General features: G+C 40.6%; 1 protein-coding gene across 1 annotated transcript; it reads right to left on the bottom strand.

The window, feature by feature from the left end:
• Positions 1 to 5,707: 5,707 nt before the first annotated feature.
• Positions 5,708 to 21,194, bottom strand: LOC122021061 (oligouridylate-binding protein 1-like). The gene is made up of 12 exons (XM_042579137.1): positions 20,795 to 21,194; positions 20,064 to 20,125; positions 19,789 to 19,891; positions 16,995 to 17,071; positions 16,853 to 16,914; positions 16,660 to 16,747; positions 16,438 to 16,513; positions 16,330 to 16,360; positions 15,911 to 16,033; positions 6,911 to 6,996; positions 6,495 to 6,668; positions 5,708 to 6,197 (listed from the first exon to the last, which is right to left on the bottom strand). The coding sequence occupies exons 1-12, from the start codon at positions 20,930 to 20,932 to the stop codon at positions 5,925 to 5,927; spliced, it is 1,293 nt and encodes a 430-aa protein (XP_042435071.1). The 5' UTR covers positions 20,933 to 21,194; the 3' UTR covers positions 5,708 to 5,924.
• Positions 21,195 to 23,829: the final 2,635 nt, after the last annotated feature.

Genomic DNA, 23,829 nt, shown 5'->3' with positions numbered 1-23,829 from the left:
ATAACATCATGTCTATTTTTGAATTCATTGTTTTAGTATGAAAACTCCAAAAAATATCATGTCATGACATTCATACATCATGTAGTAATAGGATATTTTCTTTTGAAAATTATTTTCTTTTGATGTATGCCATAACATAATCATGCATTAAGTTTAATTCCTTATAATTAAGGACGAATGGCATTTAACAACAATTATTGACAAGTGACATCCTAGGTGGATGTCTAATATCTCTAGAATGCCTAGATAGATATGCATGATCCCTAGATTAGAGCAAAAACTAAAATCTACATCTCACAAGGACTATAAGGTGACTTGTCCGTGTTTTAGTGTACATTAGATACAAGTGAGATGTTAGGAAGATGAACAAAACTCAAGATGTTGATTTAGTGCATTCTTTTGAGTTTTAGGTTCATCAAAACACATAGTTATGTGTTTTCCCATCATTGGGAAAGCTAATGTACAAGTCATGTGCATTATGCCCAAGGAACATGATGGGATATTGGTTTTGAAAATGTTTTTAAAATGTTTTTGGAAAACCTTGGTGAAGGCTATCTTTTGATAGTAATCACCATTGAATAGTTAGACACAAACTTGAAGAAAAACACTAAAGTTTTTGCAAGTTTTCAAGTTTGTGTCAATCTTTGAAAATATGATGTATTTTCATAGAAAGCTATTTTTCCATGATTAAGTATGCCCTAAATAATGTCTACACGAAATTTCATGATTTTTTGATTTTTGTAGAATTTTCTAGGGGTTTCTGAAGTTGACTAAAATGGAATTTCAGCAACTATCAGAGCTCCGATCGATCCATGGATCGATTGGAGTGCCCGAATCGATCCATGGATCGATTCAGAAGGCAAGACTCCCGCGAGCAGAAGCTCGCTGGATCGATCAGCCGATCGATCCAGGTAGTCTGAATCGATCCGTGGATCGATTCAGAAAGGTTCAATCGATTGGAACCCAACTCCAATCGATCCAAGTTGCTGATTTTGGCTGGGAAGGCTTGATTTCAGCATCTTTGAACCTCTTTGAGTCTAGGTAACCATTCCAAACCCCTAAAATACATTTGTATACATACAAGGGTGTTTTCGTGTTGAAAACAATGATGGAATGGTTATGGAAGACTTCATTGAAGTTTAGGTTGAGGTTTGTTTCAAATTTTGAGTATTTGAACCTCAAAACTTCTAAATTTGGGTTTCCTAAAGGTTTAGGGATTCCAAGTCATTGTTGGTGCAATGACAGAAGTCACCACCATGTCTTTAGGGGGAGGGACTCTTTAAAGACATGAAAAATTACTTTTCATGAACCTTGGAAGGTGGTTAACCTTCTTTAAAGAAAATGCTCATGTATGAGCTTTTGAACTTGAAATGGGGAGTGGATATCCTCATTATTTCAAGTGGGAACTCAAGTGGTTAGATAATTCTCAAGGTTGGGTATTTGTCTACATTGAGGGTGAAGTTAAGGATAAATGAAGGGTATGGGACCTTCATTATCGTGTTGATCACAACGAGTGATGTTGTGAACAATGATGAGTAACTCTTCAGGGGGAGAGTCGTTAACAAATGGATTTGTTGATGTGTACCCGAAATTGGGGCATGGGTTGATGTGTGCCCAAAGATGGGTTGATGTGTGCCAATAGGGGGAGAATGAAAGGACCTATGAATGGGTGTAAGTTAGGCTTTCATTACCTAGAGGGAGTGTGCCCTCGTAGGGGGAGAATGAAGAGCTTAATTTATATGTTCATTACCTAGTGGCATGAAGATTGAGGCTATAGGATTAGCCTAACTTACATGTGGTATTGTAAGTGTTATTGTGGTATTGTCAAACATCAAAAAGGGGGAGATTGTTGGTGCAACATCCCTCAGGTCAAGGTTGACCTGGGTGACCAAGCTGAGTCTTGGTTTGAGTTTAGATGTTTGACAATAAGAAATTGATTGAAGAAGAGTCAAGTAGGTCAAGGTTGACCAGATACTTGACAGGGAAGTCCTAGTGAGTGAAGCCAGGCAGAAGGAAAACCCTAGTGAGTGAAGCTAGGTGAAAGTCCTAGTGAGTGAAGGTAGGTGAAAGTCCTGGTGAGTGAAACCAGATGAAAATCCTAGTGAGTGAAGCTAGGTGAAAGTCCTGGTGAGTGAAACCAGGTGAAAACCCTAGTGAGTGAAGCTAGGTGAAAGTCCTGGTGAGTGAAGCCAGGCAGAAGGAAAATCCTAGTGAGTGAAGCTAGGTGAAAGTCCTGGTGAGTGAAGCCAGGTGAAAGCCCTAGTGAGTGAAGCTAGGCAGATGGAAAACCCTAGTGAGTGAAGCTAGGTGAAAGTCCTGGTGAGTGAAGCCAGGCAAGGGAAAATCCAGATGGATCAAGGATGATCGGACATCTGGTGTTGGGAAGTCCAAGTAGGTCGAAGGTGACCGGATACTTGGCATGAATAGAAAAGTCTAAGTGGGTCAAAGGGATTGACCGGACACTTGGTGGGAAGTCCTAGCAGGTCAAAGGTGACCGGATGCTAGGCATGATGTACCAACAGTCAAAGTTGACCGGATGTTGGTTTGAGAGGCTTGGAACTTGGTTTTGGGCAAAACCAAGTGTTGGATCGATCGGTGGATCGATCCAGAGCTGAATCGATCGGTGGATCGATCCGGAGCTTCTGGAGAGAGCCTCCGGATCGATCCGTGGATCGATCGAGATATTCAATCGATCGGTGGATCGATTGGGGCGAGTGCGCGGCGATCCGTGGATCGATCCGTGGATCGATCGAGCCGTTCCGAGCGATAGGCGCTGGATCGATCCGTGGATCGATCCAAAGCCTCCCGATCGATTGGGAACATTCGAATCGATCGGGATCCGACCGTTGGCGTCGATAAAGGCCGCAGGCGTTCTTCTTTGATTCACTCCAGATTTCTCGCCAGCTCCTCCACAGCACTCACAAAGCTCAGATCGCCAGTTCTTGAAGGATCTTGAAAGGTTTCCAAGTCAAGAGGCGGATCAAAGTCAAAGAAGAGAAGCTAGGGTTAGGGTTTGTACTCATTGTAAGCTTGTAACCTTGTATTTCTTGTATCCTTTCCCTCTCTTCTTGTATTGAGTCTTGTAAGGCTTCTCCGCCCTTGGTAGTTACCATAAAGGAGAGTTTTATTTAGTGGAGGGTGTGTGTGTTGGTGTGGATCCTTGGATTAGTCACCTCTTGTGAGGTGGATACCAAGTAAACCAACCGTGTTAGCGTTGTGTGATTGTTTCTGTATTTTCCGCTGCACATCTTTGAAGGAACAAGCAACGCCGAGCAACGAGCGAACGCGACGAGCTATTCCCCCCCCCCCCCCCCCCCTCTAGCTACTTTTGGTCCTAACAAAAATTAGGATAAACATGCGCTCTTTTTGGTAAAGAGAATAACATCGTAGCATGTGATTCATACCACATGTGCTATGGCGACAAGAAGGGTTGTAGGAGAATGGATCCCTGCTTCTCTACTATGTGAGACCCTTGAGATTATAAGTTAATCTCGATTTTACCCTAAGTGACTATTTAGCTGTCTACTTGAAGTTCTGATCAGTGTCTGCTACTTTAGCATGTTTCCTATTGGTTATTGATGATTCGGTCTATGGAGCATAACTAGGAAAGCAACTGATTAGAGTGAATGGATTCTAGCTAAAAAGGAAGATTAATATTTATTTACATCTGCGACATTTATTCACTGGTACCGGTTACATTTTTAGTTCAGTACATAAAATGTAATTGTGAATAATTTGTTTGATTGGAGGTGTTGAACATGCTCTTGACATATGGTCAATATGAGGGATTAGAGATGTTCATGATGATGTAAATAATTTAATCTGGGGTAAAGGCAAGTCATTTATGTCTTTGATTCGTTCTATGGACATTTATGTCTCTGACTTGTTCTATGGAGCAGCTAAGTAAGGTGTGACAATCTTCTTAGCAATTGAATGCTCACTGTGCTTGCTGTCGCACGAACCATTTTCCCTAATGTATGGAATGGATGTTCTGATCTGGTCTTTGTGACTTGATCCTCATAAAGTCTGTGTGACTTATTTGGTCTTTGTGACTAAATTTTGCTCTGGTCTTCGTGACTTGATCCTCATAAAGTCTTCGTGACTTATTTGGTTTTTGTGACTAATTTCGCTCCGGTTTTCGTGACTTGATCACCTTGTAGTCTATGTGACAGACATGGTCTATGTGACCATATGGATTGACTTGGACGAGTGGGAGATGTTGGGCGTTATACTTGACAGACGAAAGGGTTCGTCCCTTTCGCTGCTGCAAACGCCAGGGAGACGAAGGGGCGTCCTTTCCCCTTCGTCTTCCTTAGCCTTCTTATAAGAGGCGTCCAAGTTCAGATCGAGAGGTAGAGCTTTTTAGCGAGGTGATCAAGGAGCATCGAGAGATCGTGGGAGAGCAAAGGGAGAGCATTCGGCTGGGATTTGGTTCGTGAACGTTGAAGCACTTTCCGGTTGCTCCGTGATCGTGCTTCCGACAGCGGCAACCTCTTCGTCGACCGCCGGCGTCTTCGGTTGCGGTTCTTCGGGAGATCACTGTGAGTGTTTATAATTACCGTATCGTTTTATTTTATCTTTGTATTGTTTTAGTTTTCATGCTCTCAAAACTACCAACACAATCATCCATATAAATTATTCAATTCCATGTGAAGAAAAAAGAGCTATTCAAAACACTCGGTTCGAATGGCGACAAACTATGAACATTGAAGAAGGAAAATAAACGTCCTACGATTTTAAAAAAAAAAAAACAAGAACAAGTTTGAAGCTTAAACAATCCAATTCATGGATCAAAAGAAAAACCGAAAAGACGATAAAAGATTGTCCTTTTGTTCCTCTCTAGTTTGCCTTATTTTGGTTTCCACGTAGAAGAAGATTGCTACTGGTCAAAATGTACAGTTGGAAAGGAAAGCTAATTGAAGGTCATGGAAAATACCTCAAAGCTCCAATTTTTACCTCAAAATTCTTCTCCTTCCCTGTTGTTAAGTAGGGTGGCCACTTTTTGGGTGCTTAGTTTTTTACTTTATTTATTTTATTTTATGTTATTTCTTTTCGCTTCCTCTTTTCTTCAGGCCGTGGCGGTGATGCTGCTAAATTTACATATGAAAAAAAAATTGAGTTAAAAAAACATAAACGCTCTTAACAAAACAATCCAGATTTCTTCAACATAAATAATACCTATCCCTCTGGTGCTACGTGCAACCAATTTTAATACAATATATTATCATATGCTGGTTCACTACAATAACAGGTCCAAACAAAACTTGAACAATTTTTCTTAAAATTTATAAATCTGAAAAAAAAAAATTGTGGGCCTATTGTTTATGGAAAAATAAAGGTTTCTGAAAGAAACCATCAAGAAATTTCTTCTTGCCTAATAAAACAGAAGACCTCATGAGAAATCACAAAACACACAAGCAACTCAAACATAAACGGAGCGAGGATTTTCATATTGGAGGGGCGGAATTCACCCCATATTTATGAACACAGATCCTCTAATCCACAATTTACGGATAAAAAGATGGTCCATTTTGTGGATTGATCCATTTCAATGTACCCCATCACTTAAACAAATAAGGCCCATCATAATCTACCAATCATAAGTAATGGACCATCCTCTGATCCATAATTTACAGACCAGAGAATCCCGCCTGCATATTTCTATACCCCCTCATTCCCTGAACACAAATAGAAAGATCAATACGAATTTAACCAAGTATTAAGCTCCCCAACAAGATTTTAAACCCTACAAACCATTCAAGTCTACGTATATCGACATCTCCAGATACAAATTATGCATGAAAGTATCAAAGCATATACTATAAGTTCTAAAACCCTACCAACGATTCAAGCATACACTAAAAGTATGAAAGAAAATAAAAGGCCATAAATGGAAAGCAACAAGAAGCTCATTTGTGAAATTACTAATAGTACATCAGCTGCTGGGCTGCACCAGCATTTTGGAACCCACCATCATAGATTGCTTCGCTCGCGCCTGTGCCAATTCCCATGGCAGCTTGCTTCATAGCAAGGTGACCTTGCATCAGTGCCTGGTTTGCACTCATCTTGCTCAGAGCAAGGGCGCGATCATAACCAAAGAGGTCAGTTGCAGAAAGTCCAGGGAAAGGAGCAGCTGCAGGTGGAGGGAGCGTGATGGAGGCTGTTCCAGGTGGAGTTGGTTTGCTACCCCAAGAACACTGAAATGCAAACAAAGTGGCACAATAAATCTCCAACATATACACTAGGCATACATGAACCATAGATGGAAGAATCAAAATAATAAACAACAGTTGAAAGATGATATGGATTGACACTTCAACAATTACATAAAGTTGCATGGCCAATTTCAGCACCTCAGATGTTCCGATGCATGTGAAATCCACCCTTAATACGTAATCTCCAAGGGTATATATGGCATATTGCCAACATGGGAAATTCAGGGTCAATAAATAAAAGGGAGAACTTTAGAACACTGAGAAACGAACAAAGTATACCTTAATTGGCTTTCCACATAGAACTTGGCCATTGGCCATTTGGATAGCCAAAGCAGCTTCAGAATGATTACTGTATCTCACAAATCCAAACCCTTTTTCACGTTGAATTCGGACATCTTCAATTGCTCCAGCACCTAAAGCATGGAAATAGCGGTGGAGATCAACTTGTGTAACCTGCAAATTTTTTACATACATCTGAGATCAGAAAGGCACAGTACTTGATCAAGTAACTAAAATATATATTTTTGGAAATAACTAAGATAAATTCTTGATAGTAGATAGATAACCCAGGGAAAATACATGATTTTCATCGGACAACAATTTTGCAAAATGTATCAACTTGTGAAAAACATAAACCTGCATAACGGCAGCATGATGAGAAAGGAAAACAACTGGGGAAGGAGAGAGATACTTGCCTCATGAGCAAGATTACCCACATACACAGTTGTATAGTGTGGGATATTCTCTGGGCTATCATCATTTGCATTTTCTTGTACGTTTTCTGTGCAGGAAATTTTATCAAGGCATATATCAATCAGAATAACAGCGCACACAGCAATACAAAATTAAATGCTACTACTTGCTCAACATATCATATTTACAACAATGCACTCTACATAGAATTTGAATGTTATTCAAATATAAAACAAAGAAATGGTGTGCGTACTCCAAAACATTCCAACCCCTTAAGTAAACATTCAGAAATCTACCAATGATTACCATTATATCCAATTGGCATGCATGTTCTTAATCCAGGTTAAAACCAGTTTTAAGTATGTTTGGAAATCATTAAGGCATCCCAAATAACAATAGCAGACCAACTTTTCACTTCTTTCACTGGAGATACACATCGTGAACTTTTACAAACTATGCCAAACGCTTAGATCCACAAAACGTGTTTGATACTAGAACCTAAGTTCCAGTAACACACTGTTGCTATATCAGTTCACAACAATAATGTTGTGCAATGTTGCAGAATGCGCTAGGCACCAATTGGGGGCTCAACTGGCGCCTAGAGTGCCTAGGCGGCGCCGCCTAGGGGCTCTAGTACTTTTAAATAGACATATCAAAACGAACATCAAATTGGCACTGATACGGTGATAAGGAAGAGTCCACCTGCACGAGTCAGTTGCCACGGTGTAAGTCACAGTCAGAGCGGTCAATGCTAGGACTTAAGCAAGGCTCGCCCGCATAACCCGGGCGGAAGGTCGCTACATCGGCCGATCGGATGAACCACTGTCCGATCGGCCGATCGAATGAACCAGTGTCTGGTAAGCCTGGTTGGTAGGAGAACGGATCGAGCGGGCCACCGTCCGACTCGAGGTATGGCATTGCACGTATTAATAATGAACCGATAAAATAATAAAAGAGGAAAAGACTGAGATACTTAATAAGGGGAAGAGAAAATAAAAGAGAACATTTCATCTATCATTGAATGCAAAGAAGTCAAGACCAAATAGTCTTCTACCGACGATTAATACTAGTTCCATGAATGTGAGAAGCCAAGACAAAGATACCTTCTATCGGTAATTAATATCATTAAACAAAGGAAGATGGAGAGTACTAAAAAAGATATAAAAGAGTATGCTAAGTATGAAGAAGGTAAGATTAATCTTTGTCTCAATTATTCTTGATTTCTCTTCCTTACTATTGTTTCTAACTTGAGCGTCAAGCCAACGCCAGGAACCCCTTCCCTGGCTCGATTTGTTTTGCAGAGGAGTGAGGTCTCCATCCAGTTAGCAGAGCCTCCACATCCCTGACTTTCCAGCTTCACACTTTCGGATAAGATCATTTTGGCATCGTCTGTAGGAAAGTGTTAATGCATCCGAACGAGAAGATGGAATACGCTGGACGATTCACATCGGTGATGCTGACGCAACAGGATCTCGACACGCTGATACATGTCCGAGCGGCGAAGATAGTGGAACAACAGCAACAACAGGCGCTAACGGAGTGCCAACAGCATTGTTCGAACGCCAAGCGCAAGAGCCTGCAGCCTCAGCGGCAGGTCGCCAGGCTAAGCAAGGAGACCGATCGGACCAAATTTCCACTTGAGAACCGAACAAGAAGCCGATCGGCACCTGTGGGGAAACCCCTAATGCACCGATCCCATTCCACCAAGCGCTATTCTGGCTCCATCAGAAGAGAGGGGCCGAGCGGATAGAGACAAAGGATCTTCCTCGGATGATACGCTCGTCCAGGACGCACGAAAGGGAAAGGCGCCAAGGTTAGACGATTCGCCCAAGCGGATCAATCAAAAGTTCTCGCAGGGGATTTTGGACGACCCTCCGCCGAAGCATTACAATCGGCTGACGATCGGGGAATATAATGGAGCGATCGACCCGGACAACCACTTGGCCAAGTTTGATAACGTGATCACACTTCACCAGTATATGGATAGGGTGAAGTGTAGGGTTTTCCTCACCACACTATCCGGATTGGCGCAACGTTGGTTCAAGCGGTTACCAAGTGACTCGATCCATAACTTCAAGGACTTCCGAGCGGCCTTCCTACATCACTTCACCAGCAGTCGCCGCCACCAGAAAACGAGTGTGAATCTATTCTCGCTGAAGCAAGGGCCTAAAGAGGCATTGAGGGCCTATATCCAGCGCTTTAATCAAGTGGCAATGGACATCCCAACGGTCTCCTCGAACGTGGTGGTGAACACCTTCACCCAAGGGCTCACCGAAGGAGAGTTCTTTCAGTCACTCATTCGGAAGCCGCCGAGGGACTTCGACCACCTACAAAAGAAGGCCAACAAATACATCAACGTGGAAGAAGCCCAGGCAGCAAGGAAGAAGATACCCGCCGAGCCAGCAAGCGCATCTGAGCGACGTCCGCCGAGCAACCATCAACCCCCCAAGGGACCTCGATCGGGAGGAGCTCAATCCCACCAAGAGCCAAGAGTGCAAGTCGTACAGCATGTGGCGGCTGGTCGCCCGAAGGCCGCCAAAGGCAAGGAATGGACGTCACTCTTCTGCTCCTTCCACCAGTCAGCAACACACAACACGCGTGATTGCTACTATCTTACGCCGATAGTTAGCAGATCGGCCCCGCGTGGATACCGTCGTCGATCACCACCGCCTGATCGGTGACACCGAAGCCGATCCGCAGGGCGAAGGAAGGAGGAAAGGAGGACGACTGAGCCACGGCATTATCAACCCCTGCAAAGGAATAACCTAGGTGCCGCCCGAGCCTTTGCCGAGCGGATCAGACCATCGGCGCGGGAGGAAGAGAACTAGAGTAACGCTGCTCGAGGAGAGATAGGAATGATCGTCGATGGGCCAACCAGCGAATATTCTAACCGAGCAAGGAAGTCGTGTGCTCGACGACTCGAGATCCACACTGTTGGTTGCAGCAAAGAGAGAGCTGAAGGACCTGAGATCAATTTCGACCGTAGAGATTTAGAGGGAGTGGAAATTCCTCACGATGATGCACTGATCATCCGAGCGGTAATTGCTAATTATACAATCCATCGAACTTTTATTGATACAGGGAGCTCGGTGAATATCATATACAAGAAGGCATTCGATCCAAAACAACCGGAGCGAATTGTTGCCGATGACGACCCCGCTCTACGATTTCACGAGCAACGAGGTATTGCCGATCGGCCAGAACAAGCTAGACATCTCACTTGGCGAGGAGCCCCTGAAGAGGACAAGGACCACAAAATTCATTGTAGTAGACGCACCATCGGCCTACAATGTTATATTAGTTAGGCCGACCGGCCCTCAACGAATTCAGAACAGTAATGTCCACCTACTGCCAAAAGATTAAGTTCCCGATGGACAACAAGGTGAGAGAAGTCAAAGGTGACCAATTGGCCACTCGACGATGTTACATCGAGATGGTCAGATCAGAAGCAAGGGCTGCTCCGAAAAACCCACGCCTGGAGGTGAACGCCATCATTGAGAAGCCCTTTCGTTGGTTTATGAAGAAAAGGAGAAGGTCCAAATCCACTCGAGCCGATCAAAAGCGACCACCTTCATTGCCGCCATCTAGAGAACGAGAAAAAGACAGAGTTGTCTGCCTGCCTTAGGCGGAATCATGACGTGTTCGCCTGGTTAACCCACGAGCTCCCCGGAATCTCGCCGAACGTCGCCTAGCACGAACTGCATATCCGACCAGATGTCCGGCCCGTGAAGCAGTGGAAAAGTGGAAAAGGGACTTCAGTGGGGAACAGAACCTGATCATCCGGGTAGAAATAGAGAAATTACTAAAGGTGACCCACATCCGGGAAGTCTAGTTCTTGAATTGGCTCGCTAATGTCGTATTGGTCTCCAAGTCGGGCAACAAATGGCGGGTGTGCATCGACTTCCGCGACTTGAATAAGGCGTGCCCGAATGATTTCTATCCGCTACCCCGGATAAACCAGATGGTGGACTCTACGACGAGTCGCGAGCTGATCTGCATGCTCGACGCATATCAAGACTACCACCAAGTGTTGTTCGCCAAAGAAGATCAAGAAAAGGTTAGCTTTATCACGGCCAACGGAACGTTCTGCTACAACGTCATACCGTTCGTACTGAAGAACGTCGGCGCCACCTACCAGAGGCTAACAAGGTGTTTCGGAAGCAGATTGGCCGCAACTTGGAGGTATACGTCGACGACATATTAATAAAATAAGTCCGAGCTGCTGATCTATGTGCAGCTATCGAAGAAACATGTCGAACCTTAAACCCGGAATTGATCGAGCGGGCTATGAAAATGGATAGCCCGTTGCTGGCCGAAAGGTCTCGAAGCCACACTTGGCGTAAGTCCCTCGCAGTGTCGCTTGAGCTTGCGCGTTAACACGTGAACTAAATGCAAGTCGAACCGAAAAGAAAGGCCGAACGGTAAGAAGGGGGCGAACAAACAAGAAAGGTTCGCCAAACAAATGCTCATTCATTAATACTTCAAAAAATTACAAAGCTCAAGAAGGGCAGTCAGAATAAAGCAAAACTCACACGAACGAGCTCACTCAATATAATCTAAAACATCGTCAGGCAGCGACTCAATCTACTTGTCTCGGCTGATGACCTTCCTTGCTAGTCAAAATAATCGGAATGTAGTCGTCGTCCTTAAGTTGATCGAGCGTCCCATTGATCGCAAAGTTGAAGAGGCGGAGAGCCCGATCGACGACCTTGCGAAAATGTCTGAGCGGAGGTAGGCCTTCTTCAGCAGCTCAAACATGCTAGACTCGACTCCTTGATAAGTCTTTAAGGCCGCTCGGGAGGCTTCAAGCTCTGCTTTCAACTTAGCCAGCTCTGCGTCTTTGGCGTCAAGCTAGGTCTTTGCGACAGATCGTTCGACCGATTGACCCTCCCGCTCAATGTTAAGAGACACCTCCATACCCTTCAGTTTCTGAGCCAACACCCGAAACTCTTTGTTTTTGATCTCCAAGTCTTCGATCGCCCGGAGCTTCCTAGTGTTGGCCCAATGGATTTTGGATTCGAAGGTACTGGCCTGTTTATTAAGCCAAGCCAATTGTGTTGCCTGTTCGGTGCTCTTGCCCTTCTCCATTTCTAGCTGCTCCGAGATTTTATTCAGAACGGCCTCCAATTGAGCCATCTAAACGCCCATCTGCTCCATCCACTCCCACAAGCCGCTTCCTGACCGCTCGGGGCGCGCAGCTGCTTAACTTCGTGTTCCAAAAATGTGTTTAGCGCATGGCCAGACTCTCCACCCAATACTGCACGAAACCAAGAAATTATTAGGGTCGAGCGAAAATAAATAAGAACATACAAGCAAAATACTTACACCAGTGGACACCTGGGTATAACTATCGACGAGCGCTCCTGGAGGCATGACCGTCGCGTGGGCCTGGGTGTCGGCCCATACCTATGCAAGCGGCGACTGAATAATTATTTGGTGCCCGGGGGCTCGGGATTTAGCGCCGTCAGAGTCGCGCCACTCGTTCGTAGGCAGATGAATGACTGTCGTTATATGGCATCAGCCACTTGGAGCGGACGAGGCTGAAGTTGCTCTGCCAACCGACTGAGACGCAAACACCGATCAGATGTGAGACTTCTAAGCCTTCGGCAGAGATGGAGGCGGTATAAAGGTAACCGACGGAGCGCAGATGGTTCCTTGTGGCAACCCGGACAATGAAGGCGTCCAATCGGACGACAAGGATGTAGGAGGAGCGGCCGCCTCTTGGACAAACGTCGAGGTTTCACGCCGCTCAGATGGAAGGTGCGGGCTGGCTCTGGTTGGGGTCCGCATCGAGGAAGAAACAGATCAGGAGGCAGCCTCCGCTCTGCGCCTCTTTCGACTTATCAACGGCTCCCCAAAAGAAGCTGATTCCGAGGCCCCGTCAACCGGAATCACCGGAAATCGTTCTGGTGGAGGATTCGCTGCGCCAACCGCTTCACCACCCGTCGTCGCTGCAAGCCGCAGCCCTCCAACTTGGCTATGGCCACAGCATTGATCTCTGTATCCACTAGTTTACATTTGCTGGTTAGACGCGCGCGCAACATAATTTGAGCTGCAAAATAAAGAGAGAAATCGGTTAGATTCAAAGGTTGTGAGGAAAAAGACCATATACCTAAACTAGTCGAGAGCTTAGTGTGAATCGGGCTCAAGCCGAACACGTAGAGGACGCCCTCATGCAGCAACTTATGGATGTGATACTTCTGACTAGCCAAGTGTGAAGCTGCATGGAGGTAGTCCGATCGGCTCTTGTACTTCTTAAGTTTCGACGGGTTCGCCACTTCCAGATATTAGCCGGCCGAGAAATCTGGTCGCTCGATAAAGCGAACGAAGAAGTAGTCCTTCCAATGTTTGTTGGAGGATGATATCTTATCGAAGAAGACTAAGCTCACTCGGGCTTGGAAGAGAAAAGTCCCCGGCTCGGATAATTTCGGATAATAGAAATAGTGGAAGAGCTGAGGAGTCAAAGGAATGTTGTGCAGGCCGAATAGAACGACCTCGCACAGCAGCCGAAAGGAGTTCGGAACTAATTGATAGAAAGAGATGTGGAAATATTTACAAACGGTTGAGAAAAAAGGGTGGATCGGGAACCGCAAATAGACAAAATCCGACGATGGTTCGTTCGGACGATCAAAGGCAGAAGGAAGAGTGATTTGATAGTCGGAATTTCACAAGCAGCTCTCATACTCTCAGCGTCGCCGCCATCGAACCTAGACTAGATGGAAGTATACCAGAATCCAGGGACGACGACGGGGGGATGTGAGGAGCTTGCTATCGAAAACAAAGAGATCGAAGTGCAACGAAAAAATTCAATTGAAAGGAGGAAGCTAACTGGAAAGATCACCGAAAAAACAGAAGAAAATGACATGTCGCCGGAGAACTCGAAGACGAAGGTGCATGGAGGAAGGTGACGGACGCGTAGTTTATAAACCTCGCGATCGATCGACCTGCGCCGTCCAATTCAAGGTTGCGATAACCTAGGAACAGATCCAGCCATTGAATTTAAAAAGGCGTACGTTGCGTCGCAGGCGGATATCCGCATGTCACATCAAGCGTACAGTGGTAGTGTAGGACACGTGTCCTTCGATCACCGAATAGCATTTAATGAACCTAATTAAAAGATATGACTGCGTGCTCGGCCATAATTATCAAGGATTTACATGGTGTTCGAGAAATTTGAATGACATCAACCGAGTCCGTGCTCGCCCATGGAAGCGTAGGGAAAGGAGAAGTTTTAGCAAAGTGATGCTACCCATCGTTCCGATTGGCATTGGGGACGGGTCAAGGCTGTCCATCGTCCCGATCGGCACAGAAGACGAGTCATAGGGTCGAACGTCCTATACACCATCTGCCCCAGCCACGACTCGAGAGAGCTACAGGCCCAACACGGAAAAATAAAGTCGAGTGGCGTTGTCTTATGGGCCGATCAGAGATTGGGGATCACGCACAGTCCGATCGGACGTGGAATCCACCGAAGACACAACCTGTCCAGTCAATCGGACTTGCAGCCTCCTTCGACTAGACTTGATGGGGAGGCTTGTGATACGACAATAAGGAAGAGTCCACCTGACACGAGTTAATTGTCATGATGTAGGTCAAAGTTAAGGTGGTCAATGTCAGGACTTAAACAAGGCTCGTCCACATAACCCGGGCAGAAGATGGCCACATCGGCCAATCGGATGAACCATTGTCCGATCGACCGACCGGATAAACCAGTGTCTGGTAAGCCTAGTTGGTAGGAGAATGGGTCGAGCGGGCCACTCGTCCGGCTCAGGGTATGGCATTGCACGTATTAATAACGAATCGATAAAATAATAAAAGAGAAAAAGACTAAGATACTTAATAAGGGAAAGAGTAAATAAAAGAAAACATTCCATCTATCATTAAATGCAAAAAAGCCAAGACAAAATAGTCTTTACGATTAATACTAGTTCCATGAATGTGAGAAGCCAAGACAAAGATGTCTTCTGTCGGTAATTAATATCATTAAACAGGGAAAGATGGAGGGTCACTAAGAAAGATATAAAAGAGTATGCTAAGTATGAAGAAGGTAAGATTGATGTCTCAATTATTCTCGATTTCTATTCCTTACTATTATTTCTAACTTGAGCGTCGGAGGGTCAACGCCAGGAACCTCTTCCCTGGCTCGGTTTGTTTTGCAGAGGAGCGAGGTCTTCATCCAGTCAGCGGAGCCGCCACATCCCCGGCTTTCCAGCTTCACGCTTTCGGAGAGGATCAGGCACAATGGCAAGTAGTAGAAAATCGTAAATACCAAAATCTATATCAAGGAAATACCAAAACAAACAGACCGTATATTTTTATTTAAGACTAAAAAAAACCTGGACCGAACAGACCAACTGCCTAGACCGAACATACCGGTCACCTATTCAGTGCCTAGAACCGCACATAAACAGTACCATCTACTTTGGGCGAATAGATGGTTTTCAGTTCGGCTAGGGGCCACCTAGCGCCTAGGCGACCGCCGAGGCCGAAATCTGCAGCATTGATGTTGTGACATATCAAGAAAGTTGTCATTGTTGGTTACCCAAAGGTTTCCTATATGGGTTTCTTTATGTATTTTATGTGGAAAAGTAATAATTAATAAATAGAGTAACTTGTGTAGTAGCGGCAAAAGGGCGATTACGCTCGCCCCCAACACCCCTTGTGAGCCCACTCCAGAACCATCAAGAGGGAGGTAAATCACGATAACTGAGAGGTAAGATGGATGGGAGGGTGAGTTATGCCAGGGTGCAGGGATTTACTCCCCGCCAACCCTGGGATTCTACCCTTCACTCATTAGGTAAATCTGCCATCCACTTACCATCTCAGCTAAACCCATGGGGACAACTTGTGGAGTAGTCTTGAAGACTCTTGAGATGGTCATGTGGGTAGTAATTAAGGTGCAAAACGGGCACTAAAAAGTTGTACAGATAGGAACTTATAATTTAGGAAACTACATTAACAAATAGTGCACTGTAATTGCAACATTTCATGATGTCACCCACCTGCAGTAGATCCATTTGTTAGTTCAACGACACTCTTTGAATCTGAGCTTTGTTTCTCCTCATTAGCATTAGCTCCCTTTGTAGCCCAGTTACAACGAATTGGCCGACTGCCGAGCCATTTGCCTGCATCAACTCACATAAGACAGTTTAGTTAAACTCTAGCAACTAAAATAAGAATTAGTGCCGACAGACAAATTAAACATGGTACTATACATATTTCAAAAGTAGAGGACAGAATACACTAGTAAAACACGATTCCATAAATATAAGCATTGTAGTTTATGTAAACAGTATGACTGCAATCTTCAAATCCACAATGAACAAAATAATCGCTAAAAATATGTCCAACTCCCAAACAGACAAATATAACAAATAATATTGGGAAAAAGGCAACGGCAACAAGAAAAACAGAAACTCACCAGTCAAGTCATTTATGGCACTTTGAGCATCCTGCAAAGCCATAGTCAAAAAGAAATTCAGTGAGAAACAATAAAAACTAGCGACAATAGACTTAATTGTAAACCAACCTGTTGGTTCCGGAAAGAAACAAAACCAAACCCTCTTGAACGACCAGTTTTCTGATCCCACATGACCCTAGCATCTCTGTCATAAAAGGAGAGAAATCAAGTAGCTACTAGTTAAATGATAAATATAGTAAAGAAAATTATGTAGAAAGTTAGAAAGAACAAGCCTTTAGCCTAATAACTTTTATGACATATATATTCAAATGGAAAAACGTGAATACTTACGAGCAGCTTGGGTATACAGAGAAGCATGCAAACAGAGTAGCATCTGTAATCTCAGAGCTAAGGTCACCAACAAATATGTTGTACTGTCCTATATTACCAAAATTAAAAATTGCCAATGAATTTGTAACTTTCCAACGCATCTCGAATCAATCTGTACATAATGAGGTTTGCAAAGGTAATGCCCTTAACTAACCTGATGTATCCTCTCTTTGCCCACTAGCATATGCCCAGTTCACCTTAATAGATTGACCAAACCTTCGAGAAGGTGCAACATAATCATGAATAGTATAAAGAGAGAAAAAATTACACAAACCAGATCAAATTATCCAACTTACAGCTGCCTCCCATTGAGACTCATAATTGCAAGGGCAGCTGAACGACGATCAAAATAATCAACAAAGCCAAAGGACGACTGAAAGAGACAAATCAGAGCACAAGTGGTCAAACTAATCAACAAAGCCAAAGGATAACTGCAAAAGGCAGAGCAACAATAATAAATCAAATTAAAAATGTAACACATGATGTGCTTAATCACTAGTCCAAATAGGTATTGCATATCAACATCTCTGCATACAGCCCTATGCATCAACTAAAGGGGTGATCTACAGATTGAAATGGTGCAGCTTCTAGCCAACAATAGCAATGTACCATATTATATTAGGAAATAAGGATGAATCCATGGTTGACAAATGGTTTTGCCTATGATTACAATCTACAGCTGTTTTCATAGGTCAACTTGTCACGTATCTCATGAAATTTTTCACAGAGAATTAGATTGGCAGGTTTGATCGGTAAGATAATCTAAATCCAAGTTCCAAAATAAAGCTGCTTTCAGTTGTTTTCATAGGTCACAAGGCTGAATACTACACAAATGGCAAATGTAAAAAAGATCACTTACTACCAATGCTTTTGTGTGCCCATATGAACCTATTCAAAAGAGTGGTGATCAGTTATACAGATTACAGTGTGAGGATGTCTTCACAATCTAATTCGGCAATTCAAAATAGCATCAATCATGGAATATAGGAGGAAAAGCTGAAATAACTCTCTTTGCTCAATAAACAAGACTTCACATGGATAGCGCCATATTCTTTTTTAGCTCATCCAACAGACTTGCAACTTATATGATGTGTCACCAAAACAAGAACAAAATAATGCCTAAACTACATTTCATTAAGAAAAAGCATTGGTATGGGCATGGATTGAAATATCGTATTGAGCCGGTCGAAATGGGCGAAATATTTCATTCCGCGCCCGCTGATCGGCACCAGCACAACCCAGCACCATGCCCAGCAGCAGCAGCCGCAAAGGTGTCGCACGATCCCGCGGTGGCCACAGAAGGCTCGCGCGACCCCCGTGGCTTCTACCGAGGTCGCATTGTGTTCGCTTGCTGGTTTTTTTAATTAGGACTGAGAGTTTTTTAAAATTAAAACTTAGTATGATTATCTCAATCAACTCCTGGCTATAATCAAGATAATCCAAAGAGACTTAATTAAATTCTAATAAAATTATCTAATTAATTATATATTTTATTTATTTTATTTATTTTAATTCTAAAAATATATAATATATTATTTATTTATTGGTCTCCTAGCTAGGTTGGCTCCTATTTTAAATAGATAGCTAAACATATTTCCCTAAAATCCTAATCAAATTATCATATTAAAATATAAAAATCTATTTAAAATTCTAATAAAGTCACCGCAACCACAATTTTTTTATTTTTTTATTTAGTTAATTTTTTAATTTTTTAATATGTAATTTTTTTATAAATAAACTATTATTAATAATAGTTGTAAAATATTAAAAATTATTTCAAAATTTTTAAATAATTTTAAAGATTAATAAAATAATTAAAAATTTTAGATAATTTTAAAATTAAATATAAATTTAAAATAATCTAAAATTTAAAAAATATATAATTCTTAAACATTTCAAATAATTTTTTTAAAATAAAAAATTTACAAATACATTCAAAAAAATAATTTAAGATTTTTAAATATTTTTCAAATTATTTTTAACCTTTCAAATGATTTTATAATTTTAAATTTAATTTTGAATTTTGAGAATTACTTATTTTTAAAAATAATTTTTAAAAAATTTAATAGGTATATCTTATGAGAAAATATTGAAATATAAATTCAACATCTCAAAATATAAAACATATTTAATAATCAAATATTAATAAAAAATAATATATATTTATATTTAAATTTTAAAAAAGAACCGAAACTATATTGGCACGACATAATACCAAAACCGTATCATTCCAATCCGAGACCGAAACCTTAACACGGATCGAGATTTTAAACCTTGGACATGGAACAATAACACTAGCAAAAGAAATGTGGAGGCAAAAGCAAAACAAATACCAACCAGATATTCATACACAGCCTACCAGAACCAAGATATACATCAGAAATGCAATCAGCACATTTAACAGCGGTAGATTGATAATTCAATCTTTTAATTTCACATGGCTACTGCAAGATTATAAATGTCGACTTATATTAGATCATACTATACAAAAATAGTGGAATTTAAATTTATCACTACATCACACCTACCCAAACAATTGCCTTGTGGAATCTTTTCTTCAGAATTATAAATCATACGGTTGACCAAGGGAATGACACATCACAAAACCCTAAATGATGAATATGGAATCAAGGGAAAAAAAGGATAGAGCTTTGCTTGACGATCATTTCCAAGACAACATGTCATCGTTTTCTTTATTTACTATAAGATACTACCAAATTAAAAGACTTCAATTCAAAACATCAAGGATATTTTGAAGACCAATTGATGCCAAAACATGAACTAGCTTATATCTTCCTAACCATAAATATTTAGCCAGATATATGTCCTGAGATGTTTCAAAAAGAATTGGCATGGCATGCACATCACTGGGTATGAATTAGTTCAGTTTTGCAATTGACGCCACAATTTCCATTATAGCCCTATATAAATTTTCCAAGTGACATATCCACATGGGCATCTTTGCCAGCAAACTTAATGTTTGGCTACAACTAAAACAAACAAAAAGTAGGCATAAGAAAAATCAATGAATTTGAAGAAAGTTCAAGGTAGTATTAGATAATTACACAATAGATTGAGATTTCAACTAACCTTCTCTTTCCTAATAAGCTTGCATCCCTCAACAATACCAGTACTTTGAAAAACTTCTTGAAGAAGTGCTTCAGTAACCTGGAGATGAATGTTGCCCACATAGCTATAATGTAATACATTATAGTGAAGGCATGTCAATTAGATCCAGTCACATTATTGAGCTAATAAAAAACAGAACTGCAAACACATTGAACAATCCAGAATAATTTACTAATTGCAAAGGTTCAAGGACAATAGCAGTCTAAATAAAGTTAAACATGAAGATAGAAACATACACACTGCGGCATGTGCTTGGATCAAATCTAGGAGGTAGATTTCCACTTAGGATAGGCTCTATCTGTAAAAGATAACTATAAATTAGCAATGGGAGATCATCAATAAAACCAACTATGGCATAGAAACTACAAACAAGCAAAAAGAAGTCTTAAGGTAGTCCAGCATTTAACATGCATTAAAGGCGAGAAATTATTATCAATAAGAAAGTAGACAGGAATTTGCACAGATAGGAATTAAAAGAGAAGTTTCCGGTTAAGCATAAAAATAATTAAGAAACTCTATAGAGGGGTTGATATCTGATAGGTTTAATTAACAACCGGGATTGGATGTTTCTGAAGCTAACAAAAGTTTTTCACAAGAGTCACAGAATAGCTTTAATCAAAATCGATAGTGCCTCAAAACCCTGATTTTTCAGTTGTCATACTGATAAAATAACAAGGAACCACATATGAAGGCAACTCCTAGAAAATAGCTCATCCAATCCAAACGCATCAACCCCCACCTCCCTGAGACTGCTCATGAAGCCCTAATTTAGGGATCCAACTGAACATCCCTCGTTTCCACTGCAAAATAACTATCATCCCCAAGCAACACAATAGTCGAGAAGGACCTCGATCAGGGAAAAAACAAAAGACAGCACAACGACACTAGTAGCAAGAGTTGTCGTCAATCTAAAGTCGACGAATAGCTAATTTGGGTGACAAGCAGGTAAGAGGAAGGAGGGAGAGACCTGAGGACCGGCCAAGAGACCCGGGAGAGGATAGAGCGACTGCTGCTGCGGCTGCTGTTGCTGCTGCTGGAGGAGGAGCGCTTGCTGCATCAAAGTCTGCTGTTGCTTGAGGATCAGCTGCTGCTGTTGCTGTTGCATCGTACCTCGCGCTAGGGTTCTCGCGAACCTCTCAGATTCGAGATCGAATAAACCGAGAGAGATGGAAGCAGGTGAACAAAATAAAAAAGAAGAAAAATTAAAAAATGAGAAGAAAAAAACCCCCCGAATCGAGAGGGAAAAAGAAGAGAAGAAGAAGGGGGAAAGCGAGAGCGAGAAGGGTTAGAAATGAAGAAGAAAAACGAAGATTCAGACGGCGAGCGACGAGATAACTTGGGAAGGAGCTCACACTGACCGCCACATCACTCGTGACATTTATCGTGACTTAGCCGATAAAATTAGAGGGATTTTCAAAATACCTTCCCCTAATCAAAATAATGCTTTGTTTTGCTAAATAATTATTTAGATGATAAATTTAAATTTTGAGGCACTAGATACAATTTGATGATAAAATTAAAAAGTATTAAATAGCCTTTATATAAATTCAAACTTTTAGGAAATCTGATTTGTTTTTTTCTTATTTTTATTTAAAAATATCTTTTTAAAATTATTAATAAATATATCTTGCACCAGGGTGTAGCCTGCAGCTCCGGGATTATCTGCAATCTGAATCTCGACAATTATACTGACAATTATATTTTATAATTAATTTAAATTTTTTCTTTTATTTCTCATGTGTTAACTTTTTCTATCAGACCTTCAGATTATATGAATACCATTAAATTTATCTTTAACCCATGTGTTTTCTATCCGGTAGTATTTTATCTTGATAGTATTTTGTTCATGTATTTAAAAATAATATTTAATCCTCTTTTGACCAAAAGTGAGAAGTAGGAAATCACGTAAAAGACAATTATCTCCTTATCTTTTTTATTATTTTTAATAATAATAATGGGAGAAAGTGCATTAAATTAATTATTATATCATTCAGTAAAAATACTCATAAAATTCATATATACATCAGCATAAACAATAAATAAAGACAACTCTAAAAGAGATAACTAGTTAAAAATTCATTTCACCATCCTCACCAAGCTAAAAAAAATTACAATTCTAAATTGATAAATCAAAATCAAATGATAGATACATGTATAAATTTTATGAGAATTTATCAAAAGATATAATGATTAATTCAATGTGTTTTTACCTCGTGAAGTTATTATCAAAAAAATGATAAAAATGAAAATAAACTTTGTTCTATTTGATTTTGTTTCATCAATTTAGAATTATAATTTTTTTATTTGATAAGAATTGTGGAATGAATTTTTAGCAGATTATCCCTTTTAAAATTGTTATTTTTCATTGCTAATACGGGTGTATATATGAATTTTGTAAGAATTTTTACTAAAATCTATAATAATCAATTAATGTACTTTTCCCCTTTATTATTATTAAAAATGATTTAAAAAATAAAGACAGAGTATAATTATCTTTTATAATATTTCTCATATCTGATTTTTCGTCAAAAGAGGTTAAATGTTATATTTTAAACATGGAGGACAAAATACTACTGGATATTTTAAACACATGGAATTAAAGATATTTTATCCAATTTTTAATCAATATGTAAAAATTATAGTTCCGACTTAACAAATACAGCAGCTATTAAGCTTCTAAATATCCAAATCAGACACCCTTCTTTTTAAATTCCCAAGTCACGCATCAATTTTCTAAATATTTGAGAAACTTAAGTGTTAGATTGAATACATTATCCTTACAGACAATTTGTGCGCACAAGTGACAATACATTCACCTAATTTTTGTGAATAGTAATTGAGGTTTCATTTTGCACCTAAAAGCATCCTTCTAAATCTTCTTAATGGCCTTAGTATTTTGCGAGGAGCAATTGTTGTCAGAAAAATATAGCATTTTACTTTACTAAACTTTACTTTTCACTTAACTATCAACAATTTAAAGTGTTTTATTTTCTTCAACTAATATTTTCAGATTATCTTACTTGACCACCTATAAGAATGACTCTTTCTTTAATGTTTTCGGATTTTTTTGTCTCATTTTACATTGATCAAATTATTTTCAGAAGAAAAAATAATTTACTTGACCATTAATCACATTGATGATATCTTGTTGGGAAATTAAAACTATAGTCTTATAAGGCTACGTTTGGTAGTGGTGATAGGATTAGGATTATGTTTTCAAAAAATTACTAATATGTCGTTTGGTAAGATTGATTAGGGGTGGGATTATGGTTGATTAAGAATGGAATTCACAATCCCTAGACATGAGAAGTGATTAATAATCCTATCACCAATCCTATCCTACTAACTCAATTCTAATCCTATCATCTCTACCAAACGAAGCTTAAGAGTTTTCATTGGGCCCAACTAGAGTGACAAAAGTTATCCTGGTTCCACTAAGTTTTCCACTATTTCAACTTCAATAGGGTCATATCGACGAGTTTAACCTGTTAAACCATCCGATCAAGAAGGTAAGATCGATATCAACTTTAAAACATTTTTTTTTTTCATAGAAAGGATGAATGTTTGAAGCAGAGTCAGTCCCCCTACATGGCACTGGTTTTGGTAGCTGCACAGAGGACCTGATGGATGAGAACATTGTAACAAAAGGTGATCATGGGGAGACGGCCATCCTGGCAAACATGATGGCTCATCGAACTGATGGAAGGGGGTGATGTTATCAGGGATCATGTTCTGTGGCACTAGATTGAATTCGATTCATGTTCCTTGACATATCTCAGAATTTGTCCAGGAAGAAAATGATTGAGGAAGGACTTCAACTAATCATGCGATCTTACTTGTTACTCACACTATTCCTAGATCCATTTTGATCAGGTTAGGCCAACATATTGGTAATACTACCTAGGAATCAACAAGAGATAATGCATGATTAGATTTGGCACAAATATGATTTTTGAAGGTTAAGTAAACTAACCAAGAATCATTGCCAGGGATGTGCGTGCA

The sequence above is a fragment of the Zingiber officinale genome, chromosome 9A, assembly GCF_018446385.1.
Source record: "Zingiber officinale cultivar Zhangliang chromosome 9A, Zo_v1.1, whole genome shotgun sequence".
Lineage (NCBI taxonomy): Eukaryota > Viridiplantae > Streptophyta > Magnoliopsida > Zingiberales > Zingiberaceae > Zingiber > Zingiber officinale.
The sequence above is the reverse complement of the archived record's forward strand: the minus strand, read 5'-3'. Positions and strand labels throughout refer to the sequence as shown.